A 25,435-nucleotide genomic window follows, 5' to 3' on the forward strand; every position below is an offset into this window, starting at 1 on the left:
GCACTCTCACATCCTACAGTTAGAGATCAGGTTTTAAATCTGAAAAGTACCACTTGTATGTCGGCAGAAGGAATGGACGGCACGACACACAGGTTACCTTTGACTTGGCCATAAATACTCCCTCTTGCTTCAACCAAGAGTTTCTCACTGACTGTTTCACCCCACAAGCACCTCCTGGGCCGCTGCTGTGCGTCACCGCCCCGCGGGGCGCATGGGCTTGGGGGGTGCGATAAAGAGCAAGAAAGTCACGTGTTCCCTGTTCTCCTTGAGCTCACGGAGTGTCCTCCAGCTTCTACTAGTTTTTCCAGACTTGATTTTTGGCCCCATTTTCATTTCTCTTTCTCCTCTTCTCCCTTCTCTCGCCCTCTCTCTGCCCTTAGCCTCACTGAGTTCCTTGGTTTCCTTATCACCCTGCGCAGAAGAGAATTCCCTTTTGCTCCCAGACCCACAGCAGTCAAGTTCAATCCCGGCCCCCAGGGCTGACACCAGACAGAGAGTGATGCCCACTCGCCTGCACACGCGTGAGCAGAGGGTCCGACCGCCCAGATCACAGAACCCCAGGGTGGGCGTCACATGGGTAAGGGCTCTCAGCAGTCCACAGGGGGTCTCAAATCTACTATTTTATTTGCACAAATGCAATGTAGAAAAATGTGTAAATTCTTTGGATGAACAAAATGAAAGTTTTTCTCAATAACTTCCTACCCTGGGATATGTATCCAGCCCTCTATAACCCGTCACAGACCACACTCAGTACAACTTTAATATTTCTTCACCTGGCAAAGAGAGAGTGTATCGTCTGTTCCCCAAGTATACGTCCTCACCAAAGTCACAGGGAGCATGCAGAGGTCGGCTTACAGACATTTAGAGACACAGCATGAGCACGGCCAGTCAGGAAACTTCCACTCAGGTACAGTGATCCCTTTCATCAATAATTCACGAGCCCTCCTTGATCCCACAGAGGTAATTAGTGCAGCATCAGGCAGTAAAGGAAAGCAGAGGCGAGCAGTATCAACCCCACAGGATCCAGGACGCCAGGAGTCTACACCAGCAGAGTCTGCAGCTGGCGGGAGGGAAGGAGGGGTCCCACCAGCAGCTGCTGCAAACTACCCCTCCCCAGTCCCCGCTGGGCAGCCACCCACCCCTCTGGCCCTAAGGGGGCCACATGGCAAAATGCGGCCAGGGGTTGACACCTATGTCTTTGGGGGAGAGAACAGGAAGGAACAGGAGGGGACCCTGGGGGGAGTGGGAGGAAGCTGGACTCACGTTCTGTCCAGTCCGCAGAAGACACCCTCAGCTCCAAGAGGGGACCCACGCCGATTCTCTGCGGTTACACAGGGACTTTCTGGAGCAGGAAGACCCTGATTCTTAACGAAGACTGCTTCTTCCTGCCCCTTCTCCTTGGAGCACCTTCCTTCCTTCAGCTGGGCCCAGGGGCCCTCGGCGCTTCTGCACAGCAGCAGCTTCAGGATTTGAACGGAAAGGCACCGGGTATGAAAGAGACACCTCCGAAAGGCCCCTCGCTGGGGCCTCTGCGCCTGTAACCACGACCTGCGGCCACCTAAGAGGCTAATTTCACGGCTTAACACCACCTGACACCCCCCCCCCCCGATTCTGCGGGCCGGGGGTGCAGGCTTACCACCGCCTGACACACACACACCCCCGATTCTGCGGGCCGGGGGTGCGGGCCTAACACCACCTGACACACACCGCCCACCCCCCCCCGATTCTGCGGGCCGGGGGTGCAGGCCTAACACCGCCTGACACACACACACCCCCGATTCTGCGGGCCGGGGGTGCAGGCTTACCACCACCAAACACACCCCCCCCCGATTCTGCGGGCCGGGGGTGCGGGCTTAACACCACCTGATACACACACACCCCCGATTCTGCGGGCTGGGGGTGCGGGCTTACCACCGCCTGACACACACACACCCCCGATTCTGCGGGCCGGCGGTGCGGGCTTAACACCACCTGATACACACACACCCCCGATTCTGCGNTACGGATCCAAACCCTTGGAAATTACCCACTCAGCCTCTCAGCGTCACGCCCAGCCCGGGGCAGTCACGTGCGGCTGCAGCAGACAGCGCTCGCAGGCCCTCCCCCCGCCCCAGGCCTGACTCTCCCGAGCGACAGCGGAGTGACCGGCCTCGGCCGTCCCACACGCCGCTTGTCACACGGCTCAAGGCAGCTCACAGAACCGCAGACTCGAGGGCCGGGGCGTGAACTCCGAAGCGACGAGCAAAGAGACGCTGGAAAGGCAGGGTCAGCAACTGCCGCCCCAACGAGTCCGACTGGGAGCTGTCAGGAAGGAAGCCCCTGCCCGCGAGGACGCGGCCTCCGGCCGGGCCGCTCCCTCCCGGCGGCCGCGCTCGCTCACGCCTCTGCCCTGTACCCTCTNGGCCTGCGGCGCAGACACCGCCCACAGGGCGCGGCTTCCTCAACAGGCTCACCCGCCGCGAGGCCTGCTTTACACGCCAGGCGGAGTAAGGGATACGCCAGGGTGGTTATGAACGGGAGAACAGACAGCAGTAAGTGTCAGGGAAATGTGGCCTCTGGGTTTCTCAGAACGGTACTCGCCCTTCCTCCCGCGGTGACGGGAGGTGGTAAAGTGGCTGCAGGAGGCGCGAATGACCAGGAGGGCCAGCCGCCTCCGGACCGCAGGGGCCGAGGGGCATGGAGCGTGCAGACGAGGGTCTCCCGTAGATGCGTGTTCTTGGTCCCCTCCCCCGCTGTGAGATCACACGCCCGTCACCGGTGATCCTTCCTCCTTCCATTTCCCCATGTCTGTGGATCATTCCTGTCAGCGCACAAAGTGGCACCATTTACCTTCCAGCAACTGGCCCGTTTCTCTGTATGCATCCATTTCTTATCTTTCCTCTCTCAGGCTTTTGCCAATTATTTCACCAAAACTGCTTTTGTCAAGACCCCCAGCAGCCTCTGGATACTTCTCTCACTTGACCTGTAAGTACCTTTCTTACCCAGTTCTTCACTCACTCCTTGCTAATACAGTTTCCTAGTGGGGCTTCCAGAAGGCCACCCTCTTCTGGCTTTCCCTCCGCCTCGCCCTGGCTCAGTCTGCCCTGCCTGCCCCCCTTCTCTCGACCATCTGCTGTGCCAGTGCCCCAGGGATCTGCTCCTACGACTTCTCATCTTCTCCCTCCATGCTAACTCCCCGGGTGATCTCATCCAAGGTCAATACCATCCATTTGCTGATGGCTTCCAAACAGTTCTAAGCCACGCCTCTTCCAAAGTTCATATACTAAAGTTCCTGTGTATTTTCTTCTTGCATATTATATTAAGCTTTCCAAAGCTAAACCCCCACTTTCTTACAACCCAGACCCTTGGTGATAGCATCTCTATCTTTCCATTTTCTCAGGCCAAAGGTTTTGCAGACACCCTTAACTCTCCTTGCTCACATCTTATGTTCCATCCATCAGGAATTCCTATAGGCTCTCCCTTCAGAAAACAACCAGAACCATCATCTCCTTTGCCTCCACCTGGGCCACCACCATCTCTGATGTGGATTATTAGAACAGCCTTTCAACTAGTCTCTCTGCTTCCAATCTTACACCCCTACAGTCTGTTCTCAACACAATGGCCAGTGTGATACTATTAAGATCTATGTAGATCACATCTTTTCACTCTTCTGCCCCAAACCTTCCAATGGCTCTAAATTTCTCTAAGAAAACCAAAGTCCATGCAGTGGACCCACTCCCTGTTCTCTCTCTGACCTCCACTCTTACTGGTTTCTCCCCTCCACTTACTCAGCACAGGCGGCTCTTCCTCACGGCTTTTACAAGGCAGCTTCCTTTGCTGGAAGGCTCTTCCCCCAGCCTCTCCCTCGTTCCCCTTCAAAGCGCAGCGCAAATGTCTCCTTCTGAATGATGCTTGCCCTAATACTCTATTTAAACCTGCAACCACACGCCTTCTCCCAGAGCCCCTGACCCCTGACAGTCTTCTGCTCTTCTTTTACCCCGTGGCACTGTTCACCTTCTGATACACATACAGTTCTATTTCAGGTCTTTGCTTAAGTCCCGCTGAGGCAGGGATCTTTGTCTACTTTCTTCATTGCTTTATCTCTTTATCTACTCTACTGGGTACATAATATGTGCCTAATAAATATTTGTCGAGAGGTGCCTGGCTGGCTAGGTCAATGAAGCATACGATTCCAGGGTCATGAGTTCAAGCCCCATATTGGGTGTAGAGCTTAAAGAAAGAAAGAAAGGAAAGAAAGAAAAGAAAGAAAGAAAGAAAGAAAGACCAAAACAGTTGAATAACTAAATGAGGTATTGGAACTATGCATATATTGTCTGTACCCGTACCAGAACCAATGCCAAAATAAATTCAAATACATCACAGAGCAGTTTGATAACCAACATTAACTATTCTGACATGACAACAAAGATAAATCATATCTTTCCTACAACCGGTTTCAGGTCAAAGTGTCAAATTATCAAAAGTCATAGTCTTTTTAAACCAAAATTTTTGTCTTATACTTTCACTTGTCCTGTATTTGTGAATACCTGAGAGGTTTAAAAATGAGTTTTGCACTATGAAAACTGAACAGGTCCTTCCTCTTTCACCCCTAATTCCCTTCAGTAGGAATGTGGTGTGTGGAGCGAGGCGCTGTCATGAAGCTATTCGGCATCTTACTGACTGTCCACCTCTGAGAAATGGGGGTGATAGTCATGTCTTCACCACAGACCGCTCTGAGAGCTGGGTCAGCAGATGCAGAGGCCTTGTGGCAGGGCCAGCCCATCACAGCAGCATGTAAGGGTTAGCTTTTAGTACTGAAACTCTAATTTTGAAATTTATTGTCAAATATACTTCTATGGGTTTTTAACTTGGAGTGCAGATTCAAAGATAGGGGGGAAGGGTATGAAGTAACATAATTTTTCAATAGTAGCTAAGTAAGCTAATAAATTATATACTTAATATTAAAGAAACCAATATATTTGTATTATACCTAATGTTTATTTCATTCTAAACCTTCTGAGGGGGAGAACTGCTCTATTAAAAATACAGTGGCCCCAAGTCACAAATAGAGCTCAGTCCGTCTCAGGGATATGCAGTAAACACTTAATGGTAACACTTCAGAATTCTCAAAAAGGGTATTCAGTGTTTTGTTCTGGTATCTCTTGGCAAAGGAAACCGTGTTTTTGGCCATCATGTCTTCCAGTAGTGGAGGCTGCGTATACAACTGCTATTTGCAAGGTTAAATCTATTTAAAGCCAAGGACTCATTTAGCCTCTCCTATGAACATTTTATCCCTTGACTAAATGCATTCATCAAAAACAGCATAGATTTGTAGCTCTGCTATTTCATAGCTTAATGGATTTTTGTTTGATTACTGTATTGATTTAATTTTTTAAAGATGTAAATATGCGTGGCCTACTTGCTGAAATGCTTTTTCTTAAATGGAATAAAATTCAGAGCACTGTTTTCTGTTTTCCCCTTTTTTGTCCTTGTTCCTTTTTCACCACGTTAGAAAGGCAAATCAAAGAAACATCTGATACACAGGCTGAGTCGGCACAGCCACGTGACACTCTCGAGGCGAGCAGAGCCCCAGGTGTGACCTCTGACTTGATACAGAAGGTGATTTTGCAGTCAGAGACTAGCAGGTGCTGGACAAGGAAGTGCCACATACAAAGTCATCTACCTGGAATCTTTAGATGCGCCATCCCTAGGCTGCCAGAGAGAGGTTGTACCCACTGGGAAGTCCATCATAAGGAAAGGGCAAGTCATTAGAGGTCCTGTTCACAAGAGTTATGGACTCTGGAGCCACCCAATAAGAGACACCAGAATTAAGAGTGTGCACAGAGTGGGGTGCGTGCTTGTAGCGTGAGGCTGGGGAAGCAGCAATGGCCACCCTGGCCTCTGTGAACTCGTCTGTCACCTGACCAACTGTGGGCAGGTGTGGGAGTGGATAGGGGTTGGATATGGGTGTCCATCAGCCAAACTCAAGGAAAGCTGATCTGGACCAAAGGGACCATCAGAAAAGTTACAATAGAGGTTGCCCTTCACCTGGATAGCTCAGTCATTAGAGTGTTGGACTCGACTTCAGCTCAGGTCATGATCTCATGGTTCATGAGTTCAAGCCCCATGCTGGGCTCTGTGCTGACAGCGAGCAGTCTGCTTGGGATTCTCTCTCTCTCTCTCTCTCTCTCTCTCTCTCTCTCTGCCCAACCCCTGTCTGCACTCATGCTTGTGCGCTCTCTCTCAAAATAAATAAATAAGCTTTAAAAAGATGTAGGTTGCCTTTTTTGGGAGCCTCTGGTGAAGAAAGGGTTGGGCTCTGACCCATCAGAAGCCCTAAGAAGCAGTGGCAGTAAGACTGGTGACTCACAGTGGTTATTGAAGGGCAAGCAAAATGACCAGCCAGGAGATCCAAGGCAGACGTCGAAGCTACACATTCCAGTGAGAGCCGCGGTACACAGGGCACGGTGACAGGTACCTTACGTCTACTTCTCGGCGGCCATACCACACTCTCCTCTAGGAGTGAAGAGGGGAGCAGTCTGAGGCAGGGTGGTCACCACGCTGTCTGAAGATGTACAACCAGTAAGATGACCCCACGACAGAGCCTACAACCATCTCCCTGGGACCACACTGCCTCTCTGCAGATTTGTATTAACCAGATTATCAAACTGATCAGAACACCCAATTTAAGGAAACCACATTTGGTCAATGTTTTCTATCTTAATAATGGAACAAATTTAGCCATTGTTCAACATTACAAGGTTATCATCTGTGAGAATTATTATTGAAAAGGGAGCCCTTCATTAACCAGAATGTCTCAAAGCTTGAGAATGATTGAACTACATTATCGATCAATTCTGCAGATGAAGAGTCTACTAGCTGACTGTAAATTAAAAATACGCTTGCTCCAGAGAGATAAAAACAGCCAATACAATTTTACTGCTGTTTTGATTTCTCCTTTGCTTTTCTATTATTTAGAGAAGCACAATTGATTTTTATTTCCTCTTTCAAATTACCTTAGTCAAGAAACAATGAGACATAGGATCCCTTTAAGGGTTTTTGATTTGTTCACATGATTGGAAAATCAGTTTGCTGATTTGCAAAATGTAGGAATGCTTTCCAGTCATATGAGGTCAAGATATAAAATATATTTGGAGGAAAAATGCTAGTAATTGCTAATAAGACTGTTATTAAGATAACATAATAGGATAATTTCTACGTTTTGTAAAAGATACCCTGCCTAAACTGAAAGCTATCACAAAAGGCCGTGCAGGGAACACTTGACCCATCACGAGGTCATGGCGGGCGCACAGAGCAGCGTTAGGACCCGGAGGCGTGCTCACGGAGCGGCAACGCGGGGCCTCGGCGACCCTCTGGCCTCCCCACCCTCCCGAGCGCACGGCAGGTGGGGCTGGGGCTGGCCAGGAGCAGCGTCCGGACTACTGAAGGGCAGAAGAGGAAGAGCAGCCCCGGCGCGCTTCCCTGCCGCTGGGCAACGGCGCGCCCCCAAATCCGAATCCGGGGGTTCCCCGCCAACCACGCTGTGGGCCGGGAGGGCGGCATTCTGCGGCTCTGCTGCGGGCGGTGGCGCTGGCGGTGGCTGGCTTTTCGCTCCTGGGTCTTGTCAGGATAGTCGCAAGACCTGCCCAGACTCCAGGAGGAGAAACAGCCTCCTTCTACTGACGGGGCAGCGCAAGGTCACACAGGCAGAGCGGGGCGGTGGGGAGGGAAGGCTGCGGCGTCTTCGGAAAATCTACTCTTCCACAATCTCACACCTCTTTTAATCCGTATCCAGGGGTGTCTCCACCACACCAAACTGCCCCACAGGGACAGTAACAAGGCAGAATCACACAGCGCGTGACGTTAAACCCGCTTGTTCAAGTCTGGATTCTGTGCATCTGATGAAACGTCTCATACAGCCATGTTGTAGGGAATCTGTGCTGCTTTTCCTAAGCATGCTGATTTAATTATGCTCAGGAAACTGGCCCAGCCTCCTTCTTTTTTAAGAGAGAAAGTTGACAAAGTATTAAATCAGACCACGATGTGCATCTCAGGCCATCTGCAAAGAGGTGATAGACCCAGACATTCTAACGCGGACGCCGCTAGAAATTTGTGTTGCTCAGTCCTGACAGCCGCTCGTCCGTCAGGCCCGGCTTCCCACCACCCAGCAGGCGACTCCACTGTCCTCACCAACTTCCAGCGCTGGCTCACACACTCCAACCCACCTTCCTGCCAGACAGGAGCCGCTCATTCCTCAGAACGTGGCACAACCTAAAAACACCCAGACCCCTCACCTTCCCTCACCACCCTCCTTCTCCGCTAAGCAAACAATACAAATGGACAAAAGTCCCCACATGCATAAAAGCCCAGAGAAAAGGTGTAAGCGGGAGCAGAGAACTCGGCTGGGTGAGCAAACAAAAGAACACCGCCTTGTAAGACTCAGCAGCTGTAAATGAGACGCTGGAAAGGAAAAGAACAAAAGGCAGCTGGACGATAGGCAGAGGTTCCTGAGGACGAGGGTGAGAGGGCGGGGTTCATCCTCCAGATGGGCATCTTGAAGCAGCGAAGAGGAGGGGCCGGGGGAGGGGGTGACACGGGTACCAGTCCTTTCTATGGCCAAAAGATGTCAAGAACCAGGGCTCGGCAGAAATGGAATGGAACAGTGTGGAGAAAACACTAAAGAAAGAAAATTGAAAAGACTGATGAGATTTGGGGCTAGGGGAGAAGCAGGCCATCTGCGTCGGAGCGTCCCACGGAGCCTTTCTGTGTGAGCTGTAAGCAGCTCCCTGTGCGTGAGCTTAGGTCCAATCAAATGACCTTCGATGTCCTTGCCTCCCTGAGAAAGTTGGGCCTCATGCTTGTGAAGAGTGCCTTGAAATAATAGTTATTACTTTAGCCAGTGATGCTGCAAAACCATTTTGTTCTCTGCATAAAACAAAACTCACGTTTGGCTTTCTTTATGGCATAATTTAAAATACTGTCCGAAGTGCACATGCATGAGTGGAAACAAGTGTAATCGAATGGCCAACAGAGAATGCCGGGTGACACCCGTCTTCCTGACTGTCCCTACAGTGCTCTGCTGTCATGCTGGCAATGAACTACAAGGCAATCACTAGGTTTCTGCATCTGCGCAGGAAAGAATCTTCTTTTCATTACTCTCAGTGCTGAGGCTGTGTCTTTTGGGTTTTCATTGTCGCTTTGTTTTCTAAGGTTCCTTACCTGACTTCTGCTCATTTTCATTTGATATTACTGTTTTCAGGAAAAAAGGAAATAGTAAATAATTGTGACTTAGTTGACAAACTAAGTGTAAAAAGTGGCTAAAAATGTTTTCATGTAGAGATCGGTTCCTGTGAAAGAACGGCAGCTCTTACACACAGTAAGCACGACACCTTTAAACACAAAACAGAGCAGAAGTGAACACCTCACCTTGCCGACAAGGGGCCATTTCAAGGGGGTCTGACGCTGGCAGGACCCTCACTGAGCAAATTTTTAAAAAATTCAAAACAAATTTAGGACTTATTCAATCATAAGTCAGTGATACAGGCCATAAAGTCCACATGGTAGAGCCTCAAATTTTTGTTGAAGAAACAATGGTAATTAAAACAGATAAACAACAGACTTCATGCCCAGAAGGAGGAAAATGATACTCCAGTTATTGTGTCATGGGGAGATCTCATTTCATACCTACAACACTGCAGATCACGACTGGGAAGACAGGAAATTCTCAGGGATGCTGACATTCCAGTGTTTGAACTGCATCTCCCGTACAGACCTTCCACTCTGTGGGTCACCCTGGCTCCTGTCATAATATTTGGAACACTGGGTATCAGTTTTCCACAGAGCTCTTCGAAAACACAACACAGCATCAGGGCCACGGTATTTCTACCTGGTGGGGCAACTCTATTACCTACATTAGATTGTAACACGATTGTAAACTGTGGTAAGACCATACTCCCTGTCTTCCAGAAATACACTTTGAAGCAGATAGAGATGAATGAAAAATAAAGTTCAAAGTGTTCCAAGAAAAACAGTCAAATTGTAACGACCTATGTGATGGATGGGATCATCTCTCAGGAATCAAACTTTCAAATTCTTTTCTTTTGCATCCCCTCGACCCCTCTTCAGAGCTCCTCATCCGCACATGATGGGCATTTCCTCTCCAATCCATTTGATGAAACTTCCAGGAAGAATGACTGTCCACCATCTCTCAAACTTGGGTCTCCTCCTGTTTGTCTCAGAAGCGTTCCAAAGCCAAGGGCTGTGTTCTGGTTTTAAGGTTCAAAGGCTTTAAGTTTTCATATGGACAAGCGCTGATTCTGAGTAACCTACCTAGTGAGTTATGAAGGATTAATAAAATTCGATGTTCATAAACCAAAATTAGCACATCATGAGTTCACGGAGCATCCTGACTTCACACAATACTTAGAAACTGCAGACTTCCTCAATGTGTATGTGCATACGCTCATCACTGGAATGCCCAAAATTAGAGGAAAAATTGTTACTTTTTAAGTTATTTTGTGAGAGACAGAGACACCATAAGCAGGGAGGGGCAAAGAGAGAGGGAGAGAGAATCCCAAGCAGGCTCTGTGCTGTCAATAGAGCTAGATGCGGGGCTCTAACTCAAGAAACTCTGAGATCATGACCTGAGCTGAAACCAAGGTCGGATGCTCAACCGACTGAGCCACCCCAGCCCCCCAAATTGTTACTGTTGAATCGTATGTGTTGGTTTGACCTGGCTATAGTTTTTGACTTACTATCTGTAAAAATTTCACTTTTAATGTTGTTTTTCTCCTTTAGTGATTGATAGTTCCTTTTTTTGTTGTTATTTTGTTCACTTTCGCTGTGGAACTCTCTTGCTCACTCGGGAGCACGGGGAGAGCTGTGAGTCAGGGAAGGGTTTTAAACGGAAGTGAAGTGGCTCCGAATCAACAGCACCTCAGAACCACTGCCCCTGGAGAGCTCACTTCCTGCTCGTAGATGTGAAGCTACATTGGTGCCCTGTGTCTGCTCTGACGACACAAACGTCGTGGCTTACAACCACACAGATCTATTCTCTTATGGTTCTGGAGTTCAGAATTCCAAAGCCAGAGTCTGGGGGTTAAAATTCATTTCCTTGGTTTTCCAGTTTCTAGAGGGCTCCTTGGTGCATGGCTCCCTTCTCCCCTTCAAAGTCAGCAGGGAATGGTCGTCTGCTCACACTGAATCACCCTGATAGTCTCCTCCTCCCTCCTTGACTTATGAGGACCACTGTAATTAAAGTGGGCCCACGAGAGAGTCCAGAACAATCACCCCATCTCAAGATCTGAGATCCCGAATCGCACATGGGAGTCCATTCTGCCATGGAGTAGGGTAACATGTTCACATGCTCTGAGAATTCGGATATTCTCCCGCCTACTACGGAAATACAGTTAGCCAGCATATTCCTGGTACCTAAGAATATTTTCTGTTGCCAGAACTATCATTATGGCTGGTGGAGATGAGCTCCCGAAATCCTGAAAGGGCAGTTAATTTGGAACAAGTGAAACAAATTTATGAAAGGGACTAGAAAGCGTCCAAGTGGTACTATTATTTTCACAGTCCAGGTGCAACTGGCATTAGAGGCATTTTCTGGTCAACCGGAAACTTAACTGCCATCCAGCACATGGCTTCTGGAGAAAAAATGCATCTTGGCCTTCCAAAGCCACCTCCTAAATGAACCTGCAGATACTAGTCATTTCTAAAGCAGACGGTACTGGGAGAAAAGTGACCCATGAGGCCACTGTGCCTACTTACACAGGACTCCGAATCGCGTAATTCCTGATGGTGCCTCAGGAAGACTTAAACGAAGGGTGCTGTGGTACAGAGGCTCATTCCATTACAACTTATTCTATCCTACTGTAAGCCAACCTCCATGTTAGGAACCACACTTCCAAAGGTGAAAGCGAGCATGGCCTCTCACTCTCCACACTAGTCCAGCAGGAGTAACAATGGGAAGTCAAGGTCATTCATCAGTTGTGGGACTGAGGCCGCCTGGATGAGTTACTATAATGACAATGCTCTTTTGGCGAGGGGAGAAGGCTGATGAAAGAAAAAGGCAGATAATCAAAGGGGCTGGAATAAAGTATTGCCTGCTTTAATGATTTCGCCTCAAGCAGGCAGTGCCCTCAAGGGCTATTGCTTAAAAATAGTAATAACAACAAAATAACAAGTTTTCCATTTCAATGTGGCAAAATTCCCTATTTTCAGCAGCTCAGAAAAAATGGCTTGAAACAGCATGAAATGACATGCCTGAAACGCCAGGCGTCAGTCTCCCTGACCGCGAAAGTAGGGACACTTATTTGAACAGAAATGAGAATTTCTATTTCCCTTGCAGCCTTTTTTGCAGACGCTGCAGATTTCTTCTTAAATAATGGACAGTAAAGCAAATTGCTTTCATCTCTTGAAGGGATTCTTTCTTTCTTAAATGACTTTGAACATTTTCTCCCGTTTATGAGCATTCATACAGATAAGCATATTTTAAAAACTGACCAGAATGGAACCGTAAACCTATTTGGGAAAGCAAGTGATTGTCACTATGGCAACAATGAATGGGTCTGACATTTAGTCCTTCCATTATTCTCTGTTGCTATGGTAATGAAACCTTGTATTCTGACACCATTTCCAAATTCTATTAAAATAAAGCCCCTCTCACCTCAGAGAAGGAGGAAGGGCCAGAACTATCAATGCACAAGATGTATGAGAATGTTTTCTGGTACTGGGACACAGATGATGTGAGACACACTTTGTTGCACTTTAATCAAACTGGGAAAAACATGCTTAAAAGGTGGAAAAAGTACAGAGGCAAAAACTCATTAAGTACAACAAAAGTAAAGCAAATTTTTGTTATTAAAAATCAGCTTTTGGGACACCTGGGTGGCTCAGTCATTTGGGTGTCCGACTTTGGCTCAGGTCATGATCTCATGGTTTGTGGGTTCAAGCCCTGCATTGGACTCTGTGCTGACAGCTCAGAGCCTGGGGCTGCTTCAGATTCTGTGTCTCCCTTTCTCTCTGCCCCTCCCCTCCTCACACTCTGTCTCTCTCTCAAAAGTAAACATTAAAATTTTTTTTTAAAGTCAGCTTTTTGGGGCACCTGGTTGGCTCAGTCAATAGAGTCTGAGATTTTTGATCCTGGGATTGTGAATTTGATTTAAGTAATTGAGAGATTACTTAAAAAGAAAAATAAATAAAACCTTCAGGAGAACTGCAAGATGGCAGAGAAGTAGGGAACGCCATGCGTTTCACTTGCACCCATCTGTCAAACAGAGAAGGCCTGAAGTCATAGGACACTGAGCCACAGGAGTATGGGAAGACAAAGAGACAGGATACACTGGGAAGGAAACCCAGTGCGTGAGTGCGAACTGGGGAAGATACGGAACCGGCCTGCGTGCAGCTGCGGGGAGTGATGAGCCCGGCGAGTCCAGGGGAAAGGAAAGAGAAGCTGAGATTGCTCATACAACCATCTCTGGAGAAGAGAAACATCTCGGCTTGGAAAGAGAGGGTTTTTTAGCTCTGGCTGGGGGGCTGACTTTGAACTAGGTGCCCCCCGGCCCAGAAGGCGCCAGGAAAAACTGCTCTGCAGCGCTCCCGGCACCGCCCCCGCCAGCGGCGCGGACTCTGCGGACCTGAAGCCGCTACCTTCCCCGCACGCTCATGGGACACACCGAGGCCTCGGATCCCAGGTTGTATCGCTACTTGACCCTGCAGATCTGAGGCTACGACACTTCCCCCACCCCCCACTCAACCCCTGGCAGCAGGGAAGCAGCGACCTGCGGGACTGTTTCGGGCGGTATAAACAACGCCCGCGGACTGGGACCTGGAAACGAGGCGGGGCGCAGGGCATAGAACTCAGCGCACCTTGGCTACGTCCTCAGCACAGGGAGATCGGACCGAAGAAGTGATTTGCAACGATTGGTTGAGAAGGGACTGGAGCGACGCCATTCTTCTCCCCACAACACCAAGGGGGGGCCTCAGGGAGCAGCCAGCAGGTCATAGTGGAGGCGAGACTAGCCTACACCAACCACGCCCAGCCCTCCAGAGAGATGTTTTGTTGTTTTTACCTGAGCCTGGGGTTACCTGTTTGTTGGTTTTGTCTGTGCATTTGTGTACCTTTGTTCCCTCTGTGGTTGTCTGTTTTCTTTTTCCAGGGCTACCTCAAGAAACAAGCCAAGGTACACATGGTGGAGAGTCCCAAATACCTCTACTAGTAGAGAAACAAAATAACCAAACTCTCAACAAGAGAAACCAAGAGACACCATTCAAAGAACACTTTCTGAACAGACAGGCCCTGAACAGTCAAAGAGCTCTCTTTAATACAGCAGAATTCCCATGGGCAGAGTGTACAACAAGCTTTTAAAATTAACAAGAGATAGAAAGCTAACCAAAATGACGAAACGGAATAACTCTCTTCCAAAGAAATTCCAGGAATAAATGACAGCTAAAGAACTGCTCAAAGCAGATAATAAACAATATAACTGAACAAGAATTTAGAACAATAATCATAAAATTAATCGCTGGGCTTGAAAAAAGCATGGAAGACATCAGAGAAACGATTGCTACAAACACTATGGAGGTCAAAAATAGTTATAATGAATTAAAAAATGCTATAAATGAGATACATAATAAAATGGAGGTGTCCAATGCACGGCTGAAGAGGCAGAAAGGAGAATAAGTGATTTAGAAGACACAATTATAGAAAAAGAGGAAACTGAGAAAAAGAGAGATAAACTGATCCAGGAACATGAAAGAAGAGTTCGAGAGTTCAGCGATACAATCAAAGGGAACAATATCCATATCATAGGAATCCCAGAAGAGAAAGGGAGAGGGAAAGGTGCTGAAGGAGTCCTTGAACAAATTATAGCAGAGAACTTCCCCAACCTGGGGAGAGAAGTAGATGTTGAAATCCAAGAGGCACAGAGAACTCCCCTCAGACGTAACTTGAATTGATCTTCTGCACAACATATCGTAGTGAAACTGGCAAAATATAAGGACAAAGAGAGAATGTTGAAAGCAGCTAGGGAGAAAAGGGCCCTAACATACAAAGGGAGACCTATCAGAGTGGCGACAGACTTATCTACTGAAACTTGGCAGGCCAGAAAGGAATGGCAGGAAATCTTCAATATGATGAAAAGAAAAAATATGCAGCCTAGAATCCTCTATCCAGCAAGTTTGTCATTCAGAATAGAAGGAGAGATAAAAGTCTTTCCAAATAAACAAAAATTGAAAGAATTCGTCACCAATAAACCAGCTCTACAAGAAATCCTGAGGGGGACTCTCTGAGGGAAATATTTAAGGAACGCAAGATACCAGACACCATCACAAGCATAAATCCCACAAAGGACAAGATGACTCTAAACCCATATTTTTCAATAATAACACTGAATGTAAATGGACTAAATGCCCCAATCAAAAGACATAGGATAGCAGAATGGATAAAAAAACAACATCCATCTATTTGCTGTCTATAAGAAACTCATTTTAGACCTGAGGACACCTTCAGATTGAAAGTAAGGGGATGGAGAAAAATCTATCATGCTACTGGAAGTCAAAAAAAAGCTGGAGTAGCTCTACTTCTATCAAACAAACTGGACTTTAAAGTAAAGACAGTAACAAGGGATGAAGAAGGGCATTATATAATAATTACCGGGTCTATCCATCAGGAAGAACTAACAATTATAAATGTCTATGCACCAAGTATGAAAGCACCGAAATATTTAAAACAATTAATCACAAACAGAAACACTCTTATGGATAAGAATGGGCTAATAGCAGGGGACTTTAATACTCCACTTACAGCAATGGACGGATTAACTAGACAGAAAATCACTAACCTTCATACTTTTTTTCAGAGGGGCTGGAAAACCATCAAAACAACCTCCTTGAACTCAACCACAGCAATTTCTTACTTGATCCATCCCCAAAGGCAAGGGAATCAAGATCAAAAATGAACTATTGGGGCCTCATCAAGATTAAAAGCTTGTGCACAGCAAAGGAAACAATCCATAAAACTAATAGGCAACCGATGGAATGGGAAAAGATAGTTGCAAATGACATATCAGATAAAGGGCTAGTATCCAAAATCTATAAGGAACTCAACAAACTCCACACTTGAAAAACAAACAATCCAGTGAAGAAATGGGCAGAAGATATGAACAGACACTTCTCCAAAGAGGACATCCAGATGGCCAACAGACACATGAAACGATGCTCAGCATCCCTCCTCATCAGGGAAATACAAATCAAAACCACACTGAGATACCACCTCACGCCAGTCAGAGTGGCTAAAATGAGCAAATCAGAGAACTCTAGATGCTGGCGAGGATGTGGAGAAACGGGCACCCTCCTACACTGTTGGTGGGAATGTAAACTGGTACAGCCCCTCTGGAAAACAGTGTGGAGGTTCCTCAAAAAATTAACAATAGAACTCCCCTAGGACCCAGCAGTAGCACTGCTAGGAATTTACCCAAGGGATACAGAAGTGCTGATGCATAGGGGCACATGGACCCCAATGTTCATAGCAGCACTCTCAACAATAGCCAAAACATGGAAAGAGCCTAAGTGTCCATCAACGGATGAATGGATCAAGAAGATGTGGTTTATCTATACCATGGAATACTACATGGCAATGAGAAAGAATGAAATCTGGCCATGTGTAGCAACATGGATGGACCTTGAGGGTGTTATGCTGAGCGAAATAAGTCAGGCAGAGAAGGACAGATACCATATGTTTGCACGTATAGGAGTATTAGGAGGAACTTAATGGAGGACCGTGGGGGAGAAGAAGGGGAAAAATAGTGGGGGAGAGGGAGGGAGGCAAACCATGAGAGACTCTTGAATGCTGAGAACAAACTGAGAACTGATGGGTGTGGGGAAAAGGGGATGATGGGCATGGAGGAGGGCACTTGTGGGGATGAGCACTGGGTGTTACATGGAAACCAACTTGACAATAAACTATTAAAAAAATTTACAATACATACATACAATAAAATCTTAATAAAATCATTTCAGAAATGAATAAATAAAACCTTCAAAAAATCAGCCTTTTGTCTTAAACACATTTATAAGATTTATAAGATTGTGAAATTTCTAATATATTGAAATTCAACATCGAATATTAACGGATAAAGAGAATTTTTAGAAGAAATACATAGTAAGATAATGGCAACTGAGGGTCACAAAAGTTAGTAGAGAAATTACTTGGGGTTTTGAGGGGTTTCTGTGTTTAAGAAAATATTATCTGAGGTCACCTGGGTGGCCCTATTGTTTAAACCTCCAAGTTCAGCTCAGGTCATGGTCTTGTGGTCTGTGAGTTTGAGCCCTGTGTCAGGCTCTATGCTGACATCTCAAAGCCTGGAGCCTGCTTCAAATTCTGTCTCTCTTTCTCTGCCCCTCCCTTGCTCACAATCTGTTTCAGTCTCTCTCTCTCTCTCAAATATAAACTTTTTTTTAAAATTAAAAAGACAACATTATCTGATCTATTATACATCAACTTTGAAATCTAGTATTAGGAACCAGGATATTATTAGATTATTAAGTTATTATATGCAACAGTGGAAACATGCTTCAGCTACACAGTTTTGATACAAGAGAAAAGAGTAGGAAGGGATATGGAAGGAAAAGTGGGGGAGGGAGGAGCGCGTGAGAATGCCATGTAGGAGAAGGGGGGTAATAAAAGGGAAAGGGAGTGATCACGTAACAGAGCTAAGAGTAGTATAAGAACCAAAACCAGGAAGAGGTAGAGGATCTGGAGACGGCAAAGATCCTGAGAGGGTTACAGGTACATTATCAGCAGCTCTGTAAGTTGCCACTGACTTCTGAAAGGTTTTTCAGCTCTACAGTAACTCAGAAAAGTTGCTCACTGCTCACAGGGGATACTTCCTCTGTATCCCTACTGGCTCAGTGAGGCTTTGGCTGGGGCTGGCGCCAGCGGAGGCACCCCCGTGGCAGCCCTCCCTTGCTGTGTGACCTGGCAGAAGCTTCCTCACTGTTCTGAGCCTCAGCTTCCTTTTCCATAAAAGGATATGTGGGGCACCTGGATGGCTCAGCCAGTAGAGCGTCCAACTTTTGATTTCTGCTCAGGTCATGATCTCAGGGTTGTAGGACTGAGCCCCCATGTCAGGCTTTGCACTGAGCACGGAGCCTGCTTGAGATTCTCCCCCACCCCTCACTTCCTCTGGCCCTCTCCCCACTCATTCTCTCTCTAAAAAAATAAAATAGAATAAAATAAAATGAAATGGTATGTCCTGAATTCCATGCCTTAGTTTCCCTAATTGTAAGCCCCTTCAAAGAGATGATATGTGCAAAATACTTCACACTGTCAAGCAGCAGCTGCTACATTTCCTGCTGGGAATTAAGGGAATGGGCAGGGGCAGAGTTTGCGAAAGACACAACATGAGTGTATTCAGTCTTAGGTTTTTTTGTCTTTTCTTTTCCAAGTCATGAAGGGTTTGAGAAATCAAGTAATTTGATATAGAAGAACATGCTCTCTGGAGTAGCCACAGGGAGGGAGCTCGGGCTGGAGTCCTCCGTCCCCTCCGCCCCCCCCACCTCCACTGACCATGGGCCTGGCCTCAGGTGGCCAGAGGAGTCATACAGCACTCTGCTGCCTGTTTTTTGTAAGATGGTGATAAAAAGGTAACGCCCTGAGGCCAGAAATGAAGGGCAGAGCTTATAAATGAAAGTATGATAATTAAGAGTCTTCTGGACCCATGTCTTTATGAAGTCAGAGATTACTCTGAAACATGATCGATCCCCCCATACGGACGCCCCATATCCATCCTGTTAACTGTGGTTTCAATTTCTATTTTCACTTCTTGGCCTTGCAGATGTAGTGTGGTGCACTGAAGGGCATTAAGAAGTGTGTTTGGGAATAGGGGACAGGCTAAAATCTGAGGTGCTCTCTGTTCCTGGATCTTGTGAAATGTTTTTTTTTTCTGTGCCCCTTCTGACCTTTGTTCTTGCTTGTATATGAACCCAAAAAGTCTGGCCAAGAATCACAGCTCCTGTCTTTTAAAAATTTCAATGAGGGGCGCCTGGCTGCCTCAGTCTGTAGAGAATGTGACTCTTGATCTCAGGGTCAGGAGTTCAAGCCCTGAACTGCACACAGAGATTATTTAAAATTAGAAAATAAATGAGCTGAGTAACTGAAAGCAAGTTTTCTAGGCCCACCCAGCATCCTATTTACATTTGTGTCATTGTTATTGTGTATTGAGCACAGACAAGTAATGTGAACAGGAAAAAAGTCAAGACAAGACTTAAGTCTGCCTGTGGACAGCACAGCGGTGTGTTTGGAAGGCATTCGGTGGACAGTGGTGAAGTGAGGTCAAAGCAGTGCACCACGTGGCCCGTCCAGAGCAGGTCCCGGGCAGCTCCCGACCGATGACAAATGCCCTAAGGCCACTGCTCAGAGGAACTACATGACCTCTGACCTCGGTCCATTCCACAAGCCCAAATCCAGATAGGTTTGGGAGCAAACAGTAAATCCATGGTCCGTGTGAGGTGCTGGGGTAAGAGTCACATGACACGACCCTCGCCTTGGAGGAGCTTCTAGCACAGTCCAAACACGTTAGGAAAAGAAAGTATCCTGTGGGTGAGTGAGTGTTATCCCGACTGCACAAAAATCTTTCCAAATGTTTTGGCCACCTTCAAATCTCCTGGCCGGTTGCAGGAACCACCACTTTGGGGGGTGGGTTACAGGATGGGGTTTGAGTGTAGACTACCTGGGTTTACACTGAGGTCGGCTACTGACTATCCGTGCAGCTTTGGAAAGATACCTAACATCACTTGTACTTAGTTTCCTCATCTAAAAAGTGTGACGAAGCGTAGCCACAAAGGGTCGTTAGCTAGATTCATGTCAGTTAACTAGATTCATGTCTATGAAGCCCTTAGAACAGTGATTGGCACAGAATAGTATTCGGTACTTATTTCTGAAGTGAAATGAGGAAAGAGACCTGGTCAGTGGATGAAAAGCCCCCACCTTCAAAACTCTGTGTAATTCTTACCAAAGCAACTCAAGAATGAGTGTGCATAAACTGGTGCAGCCCCTCTGGAAAAGAGTATGAAGGTTCCCCAAACGATTAAAAATACAACCACCATATGACTCAGCAATTGTACTACTAGCTATTTATCCAAGGGATGCAGGTGTGCTGTTTCAAAGAGCACATGCACCCTAATGTTTATAGCAGCGCTATCAACAATAGCCAAAGTATGGAAAGAGCCCACATCTCCATCGATGGATGAATGGATAAAGAAAATGTGGTGTGTATGTATTAGTCATCAAATAGAATGAAATCCCGCCATTTGCAACAACGTGGATCGAACCAGAGGGTGTTATGCTAAGTGAAGTTAGTCAGAGAAAGACAAATATATGACTTCACTCATATGAGGACTTTAAGATACAAAACAGATGAACATAAGGGAAGAGAAGCAAAAATAATATAAAAAACAGGGAAGGGGACGAAACATAAAAGACTCTTAAATACGGAGAACACACTGAGGGTTGCTGGAGGGGTTGTGGGTGGGGAGATGGGCTAAATGGGCAAAGGGCATTGAGGAGGACACGTGTTGGGATGAGCCCTGGGTGTTCTATAGGGAATGAACACCTGGACTCTACTTCTGAAATCATCACTGCACTGTATGCTAGCTAACTCGGGTGTAAATTAAAAATAAAAGTAAATAGGGGCACCTGGGTGACTCAGTTGGTTAAGCATCCGACTTCGGCTCAGGTCATGATCTCATGGTTCGTGGGTTCAAGCCCCACGTTGGGCTCTGTGCTGACAGCTAGCTCAGAGCCTGGAGCCTGTTTCAGATTCTGTATCTCCCCCCCTCTCTCTCTGAACCCCCCCCGTTCGTGCTGTCTCTCTCCCTCTCAGAAATAAATAAAACATAAAAAAAATTAAAAAAACTAAAGTAAATAAATAAAAAAATTAAAATTAAAAAAGAATTGCATGCATAAAAATGAACCAAGAGGTTACAAAAACTGACAGTCATTTCTTAAAGTGAGAATGCAATATGATTAATCTTTACTACTAAAATGAAATTTTTGCACGCGAAAAGGGCTAGATCAGCTTCACTAAACATTCAGTATACAAATACATATATACTAAACATTCAGTATATGTTTGGAATGGGGTGATTTAAAATATAAGCTATTTTGCATGAATAAAGCTCATTCTGCAGGGGATTCGAAGATACAGATGCTCATCCCACAAAACTGTTACAGCTGTCTTCAACAAGAGGCCTGACTGCCAAACAGAAAGAGAAACCACAAGTGTATGTATATACACCAGAAGTGAATTTCTTAAAAGGGCTCCAAACAGAAAGTCACCAGGGCACACATTTCAACTTGCAAAAATAGATTTGTAATTAATCTGTTTCTCCCCTGGGCAACTCCATGTCCACGAGCACAGGGATGAAAGCTGGGATGATCTTCAGAAAAAGTACCGTGAGTGATTTCCTACCAAGCACTGACCTGCACTATTTCATCGGCTACGCAGGAGAGACCAAACCTCCCACCAGAAACAAAACTGGCAACGGACCCACAGGTGATGCTGGTTGGAACGCTGGGACCCATCTGACATCTGGAGATTTGATACCAGACTGATCTTGGAAATGAAAATCTGCCATCCCTACCTCTTCAAATAGCTTGAGTTCTAACATTTCCTATTTTCCACCATTATGAAAAACAAAATCCATAGAAACTATTGGCTTTCCATTCAATGTAAAGTTTTTAGAAGCACAAAATTTGCCAGTGAAAAGCTTTCAATGTCATTTTAGAAACCATTATAATTTAACTGATAGATGATGAAAATTGCAAGCAATTGGGCGACACCACATAGGACAGAACAGAGTGAGCTTTATTGTGTTGGTGTTCAGTTCGAATCAGCAAACACGTGTTCGCCAACCTAAATGCCAGGTGGTGTGTTAGGTGCTACAGATAAAAGGGAAGAAGGTAATAGCAATTCAGTGGAAATCTAAATCAGACTATTTATATTCATAAAACGCCTGTAAAAAATGACAAGTTGATCTGTTCTAAGGTTGTCAAGGAAGAGCAGGTGTTGAAGAACAAGACCATGTCACAAGGACAGGACAGGAGGAAGACATGTGCAAAGGCAAAAATGGGGAGTAAAAACAGCACAACACAGTCCCTGCTGATATAAAACGTAGGTTAGAACACGTCCGCTGGGTTACTTTTATGTTAACTAAACTGCATTCGCAGGAAAGACAGCACAAATGATTTTCTTCTTTCCCTTTGATTAAACAACAAGCAACGAAATAGAAGTATTTTAACTACTATATTCTCATTCTCAGACCTTTAATAAGCTGTGGCCAAGCACAGCCTACAACAGTCTTGTCTAATAGAAATATAAACGCATGGGGCGCCTGGGTGGCTCAGCCAGTTAAATATCCGACTTTGGCTCAGGTCATGATCTCGCGGCTTGTGGGTTCGAGCCCCACATCGGGTGCTGTGCTGGCAGCTCAGAGCCTGGAGTCTGTTTCAGATTCTGTCTCTCTCTCTCTCTCTTTCTGCCCGTCCCCTGCTCATGTTCTGTCTCTGTCTCAAAAATAAATAAAAACTATAATAAAAAATTTTTCTAAAAAGAAATAATGCAAACACATATAGAAGATTAAATTTTCTATTAACCTCATTCTAAAAAGTAAGAAAGAAATCACAGGAAAAATTAATTTTAATAATATAGTTTCCTTAACCCAATTATGTAAACTGTTATAATTTAACTTATAATCAATATGACAATTGTTGATTAGACACGGTACATTTTTGTACTAAATCTTTGAAATCCTGTATATATTTTAGTGTTACAGTACATCTCAATTCAGATGCTATTTTTTTTATTGGAAATACTCCATCTGTATAGAGATTTCAAAAAATTTATAATTGAAAAAGGAAATTCACATAACTCAAGTTTTCCAAACGAACTTAGAAGTTATCCAGTCGCTGGATTGACTAAATTCCATTTTTAAAGGAAAGTTATTTAAGTAAGAACTAATTCAGGTATTCAGTTGCCCTAGCCACATTTCAGGTGCTGATCTGGCTAGTGGCTACCACAGTTGGACAGCTCAGTTCTAGAAGAAGTGTGTAAGAACCTGGTGTCAAATCTCTAGCCTGAAGTTAATATTAGCTAAAATCAAATCAGTAAACAGACTATCAGGTTCAGAATGGGGCATTGGTATTTGGAGTCTGGGATTACCCCCCCATCTCTCCCTTGTTGGCCCACATGTACTCACGCAAGTGACAGCTGAGAAAAAACAGCGAGTGCCTAGAAAAGGCCTTTCAATCAGCATGAGACTGAGGTTTAATTGCAGGAACGTGAAAGAGTTCCTATGAAAGCAGAAGGTTCTTGGTACTTACGGACACATTCTAGGCGTATCTCTGCTACTGAAGGAAACATAATGGACTCAACAGGTGGACATACTCTGAAAGGGAGCACAGAGAAAGCATCTGGTTATAACTGGAATGGAGTGTTCGCTTACTTTCCCACTGCACTCACCTGAGAAACATCCACCACGAACAAAACCCAAAATCATAAAATCTAAGTTCTCCTATTTAAAAAACAAAACAAAACAAAACCCAAAAGAAAACAAAACAACAAAAGAACTCACACTTGCTTGTTCTCATTAGGCAAAAGTATAGGCAGGCTTCTTATGCAAACTCTTAAGTGCAATCTGGAAGACTAAACCCATCACGACATTTCAAAAAACCTATTTCATAAGCATTTCCTATTTTGTGAACTGGAGCTCCTCCAGGAACATCCAGGAAGCATCACCATTCATCCAGAATGTTCCATTACTTATTCACCAAATCTCTTGTGAGTGCCTCTTAGATTCTAGGACCACTGTGCTGGGCAGAGAAAGTACACGAGCGAACAAGAAAGATCACCCACACACAACAGGTGAGAAGAGCGGACAGACAGAAGGTGCCCCCTCCCGAGGTGAAGGGTCGGAGTAGAACAGGACACCAGGTGGGGCCTTGGACCACACTTAGGCTGACACTGGTTATTCATCTGAACCTCAGACGTGAGCGCCCGTTTAACGGGAGACACCTACGTCAGACAGGCGGCCTGGAAGGAGAGGGAGGCAGGTGCAGGGAAGGGAGGCTTCCCTCAGAAAGAACTCGTGAACCGAGCCCCGAGGCTGGCAGGGAGGTCAGGGGACAGAAATTACAGGTGGGTGCCAGGCGACACAGAGACCCCAAGCCACGGTGGCGGCGGGAACATACCACCGGCAGGCGGGGAGGGGTGGCGATGTTGCTGGAAGACCAAGCAACCCTTGGAAAAGCGCTGCACTACTCGTCAGAGCCGTGGCCGCACAGCTGCACACCCCCAGGCCTGGCCACATGGGAAGCACAGGTCACACGGCCACAACCACCAGTGACATCAGGACTGGGGGCGGCGGCGCACCAGGCGACTGCCAAGGGCCACTGAGGTGTGGACAACGACTGAAGACAGCACGCGTTGCGGAAAACTGGGAAGAAGCGGTCAACAGGCCAACGTTTCTGGAGGCGTCAAGTGACACCAGGACACTACGCGACACGCAGGCGGAGCTGCACGGAGACCCCCGGCTCTGGCACTGGCGGTCTCGGAGGCCCGCCCGAGGCCCCGCTGACCACACTCCGCACAGCGGAGGGGAGGGGGGCCAGGACGCCGGGGGGGCCACGCCGAGGCCGCACTTCCTCTCTGCCCTTTCTGCAGCTGCGGGTCAAGGACAGGGCAAGCGTTTGGAGGCGGGGCGGCCAGGGCTCCAATCAGAAGGAAAAGCGCTGCAGGCTGATCGCTAGCGACCAATCCGCTTCTACAGCCCACTTGACTGACAGAGCCGCGCGCCAACGCGCGCGCGCAGAGCGGGAGGCCGCGAACCACAGGGGGGCGGAACTCCAGGGCACTAACCCGGAACCGGTTGGGGACCCGCTTCCCATTGTGAGGCCAGACCTGGGGCGGGCCCTCAGCCAGAATGGCTCTACCCTCTGGACCAATGGAGGAGACGTCTCTCACGGGTGGCAGCCGTGTCACCCAACGGGTGGCGGCAGGAGGCGGGCGAAGCTGGTGGGCGGGGAATCAGGGAGGCATCTTTTTTTCCTCCCCTCTAGTCCCGTGAGAGGAGACCGGGTGGAGGTGCCGCTGGGGTCGCAGGTGAGCGGTTCTGCCCCGGAGGCGGCGGCGGCGGCGCCGCGCACGGTGGGTGCCCTGGTGACGGGGAGGAGCCCGGCGGCAGGTGGCCGTCCCTGCGCGGCTGGCTTCGCCCTGGGGTGCGCTGTAGCGGGGCGCGGGGAGCACCAGTGCGGGCGGAGCGGGGGGAGGGCCGTGTCCGCCGCGTCGGCGCGCTAGTCGGGGCTCCGACGTCCACACGCAGGTGGCAGGTGCGGCGGCGGGGCCCGGCCACCTCCCCTGGGTGGGCCTCCTCCCGCCCCCCCACCCGGGAGCCCCGC

The 25,435-nt window shown here is 47.1% G+C and overlaps 1 protein-coding gene across 1 annotated transcript; it reads right to left on the minus strand.

Annotated features, from left to right (window-relative positions):
• Positions 1-607: 607 nt before the first annotated feature.
• On the minus strand, positions 608-23,927 carry LOC144235982 (uncharacterized). Its single transcript, XM_077769596.1, has 5 exons — positions 23,895-23,927; positions 23,363-23,427; positions 6,350-6,495; positions 1,264-1,460; positions 608-945 (listed from the first exon to the last, which is right to left on the minus strand). Exons 2-5 carry the CDS (start codon positions 23,400-23,402, stop codon positions 852-854), a joined length of 477 nt encoding a protein of 158 aa, XP_077625722.1. The 5' UTR covers positions 23,403-23,427; positions 23,895-23,927; the 3' UTR covers positions 608-851.
• Between the last annotated feature and the right edge of the window lie 1,508 nt (positions 23,928-25,435).

This window comes from Crocuta crocuta, unplaced genomic scaffold, assembly GCF_008692635.1.
Source record: "Crocuta crocuta isolate KB4526 unplaced genomic scaffold, BGI_CrCroc_1.0 scaffold80, whole genome shotgun sequence".
NCBI classification, from domain to species: domain Eukaryota; kingdom Metazoa; phylum Chordata; class Mammalia; order Carnivora; family Hyaenidae; genus Crocuta; species Crocuta crocuta.

Coding starts and splice junctions, on each gene's coding strand:
- LOC144235982 (XM_077769596.1), bottom strand. CDS start 23,402: ATGTTTCCTTCAGTAGCAGAGATACGCCTAGAATGTGTCC. Junction 1,461..6,349: donor CTTGCCCTTCAATAACCACT/GTGAGTCACCAG, acceptor CAAATCCTGAAG/CTGCTGCTGTGCAGAAGCGC. Junction 946..1,263: donor TTCTGCGGACTGGACAGAAC/GTGAGTCCAGCT, acceptor TGTGGGATCAAG/GAGGGCTCGTGAATTATTGA.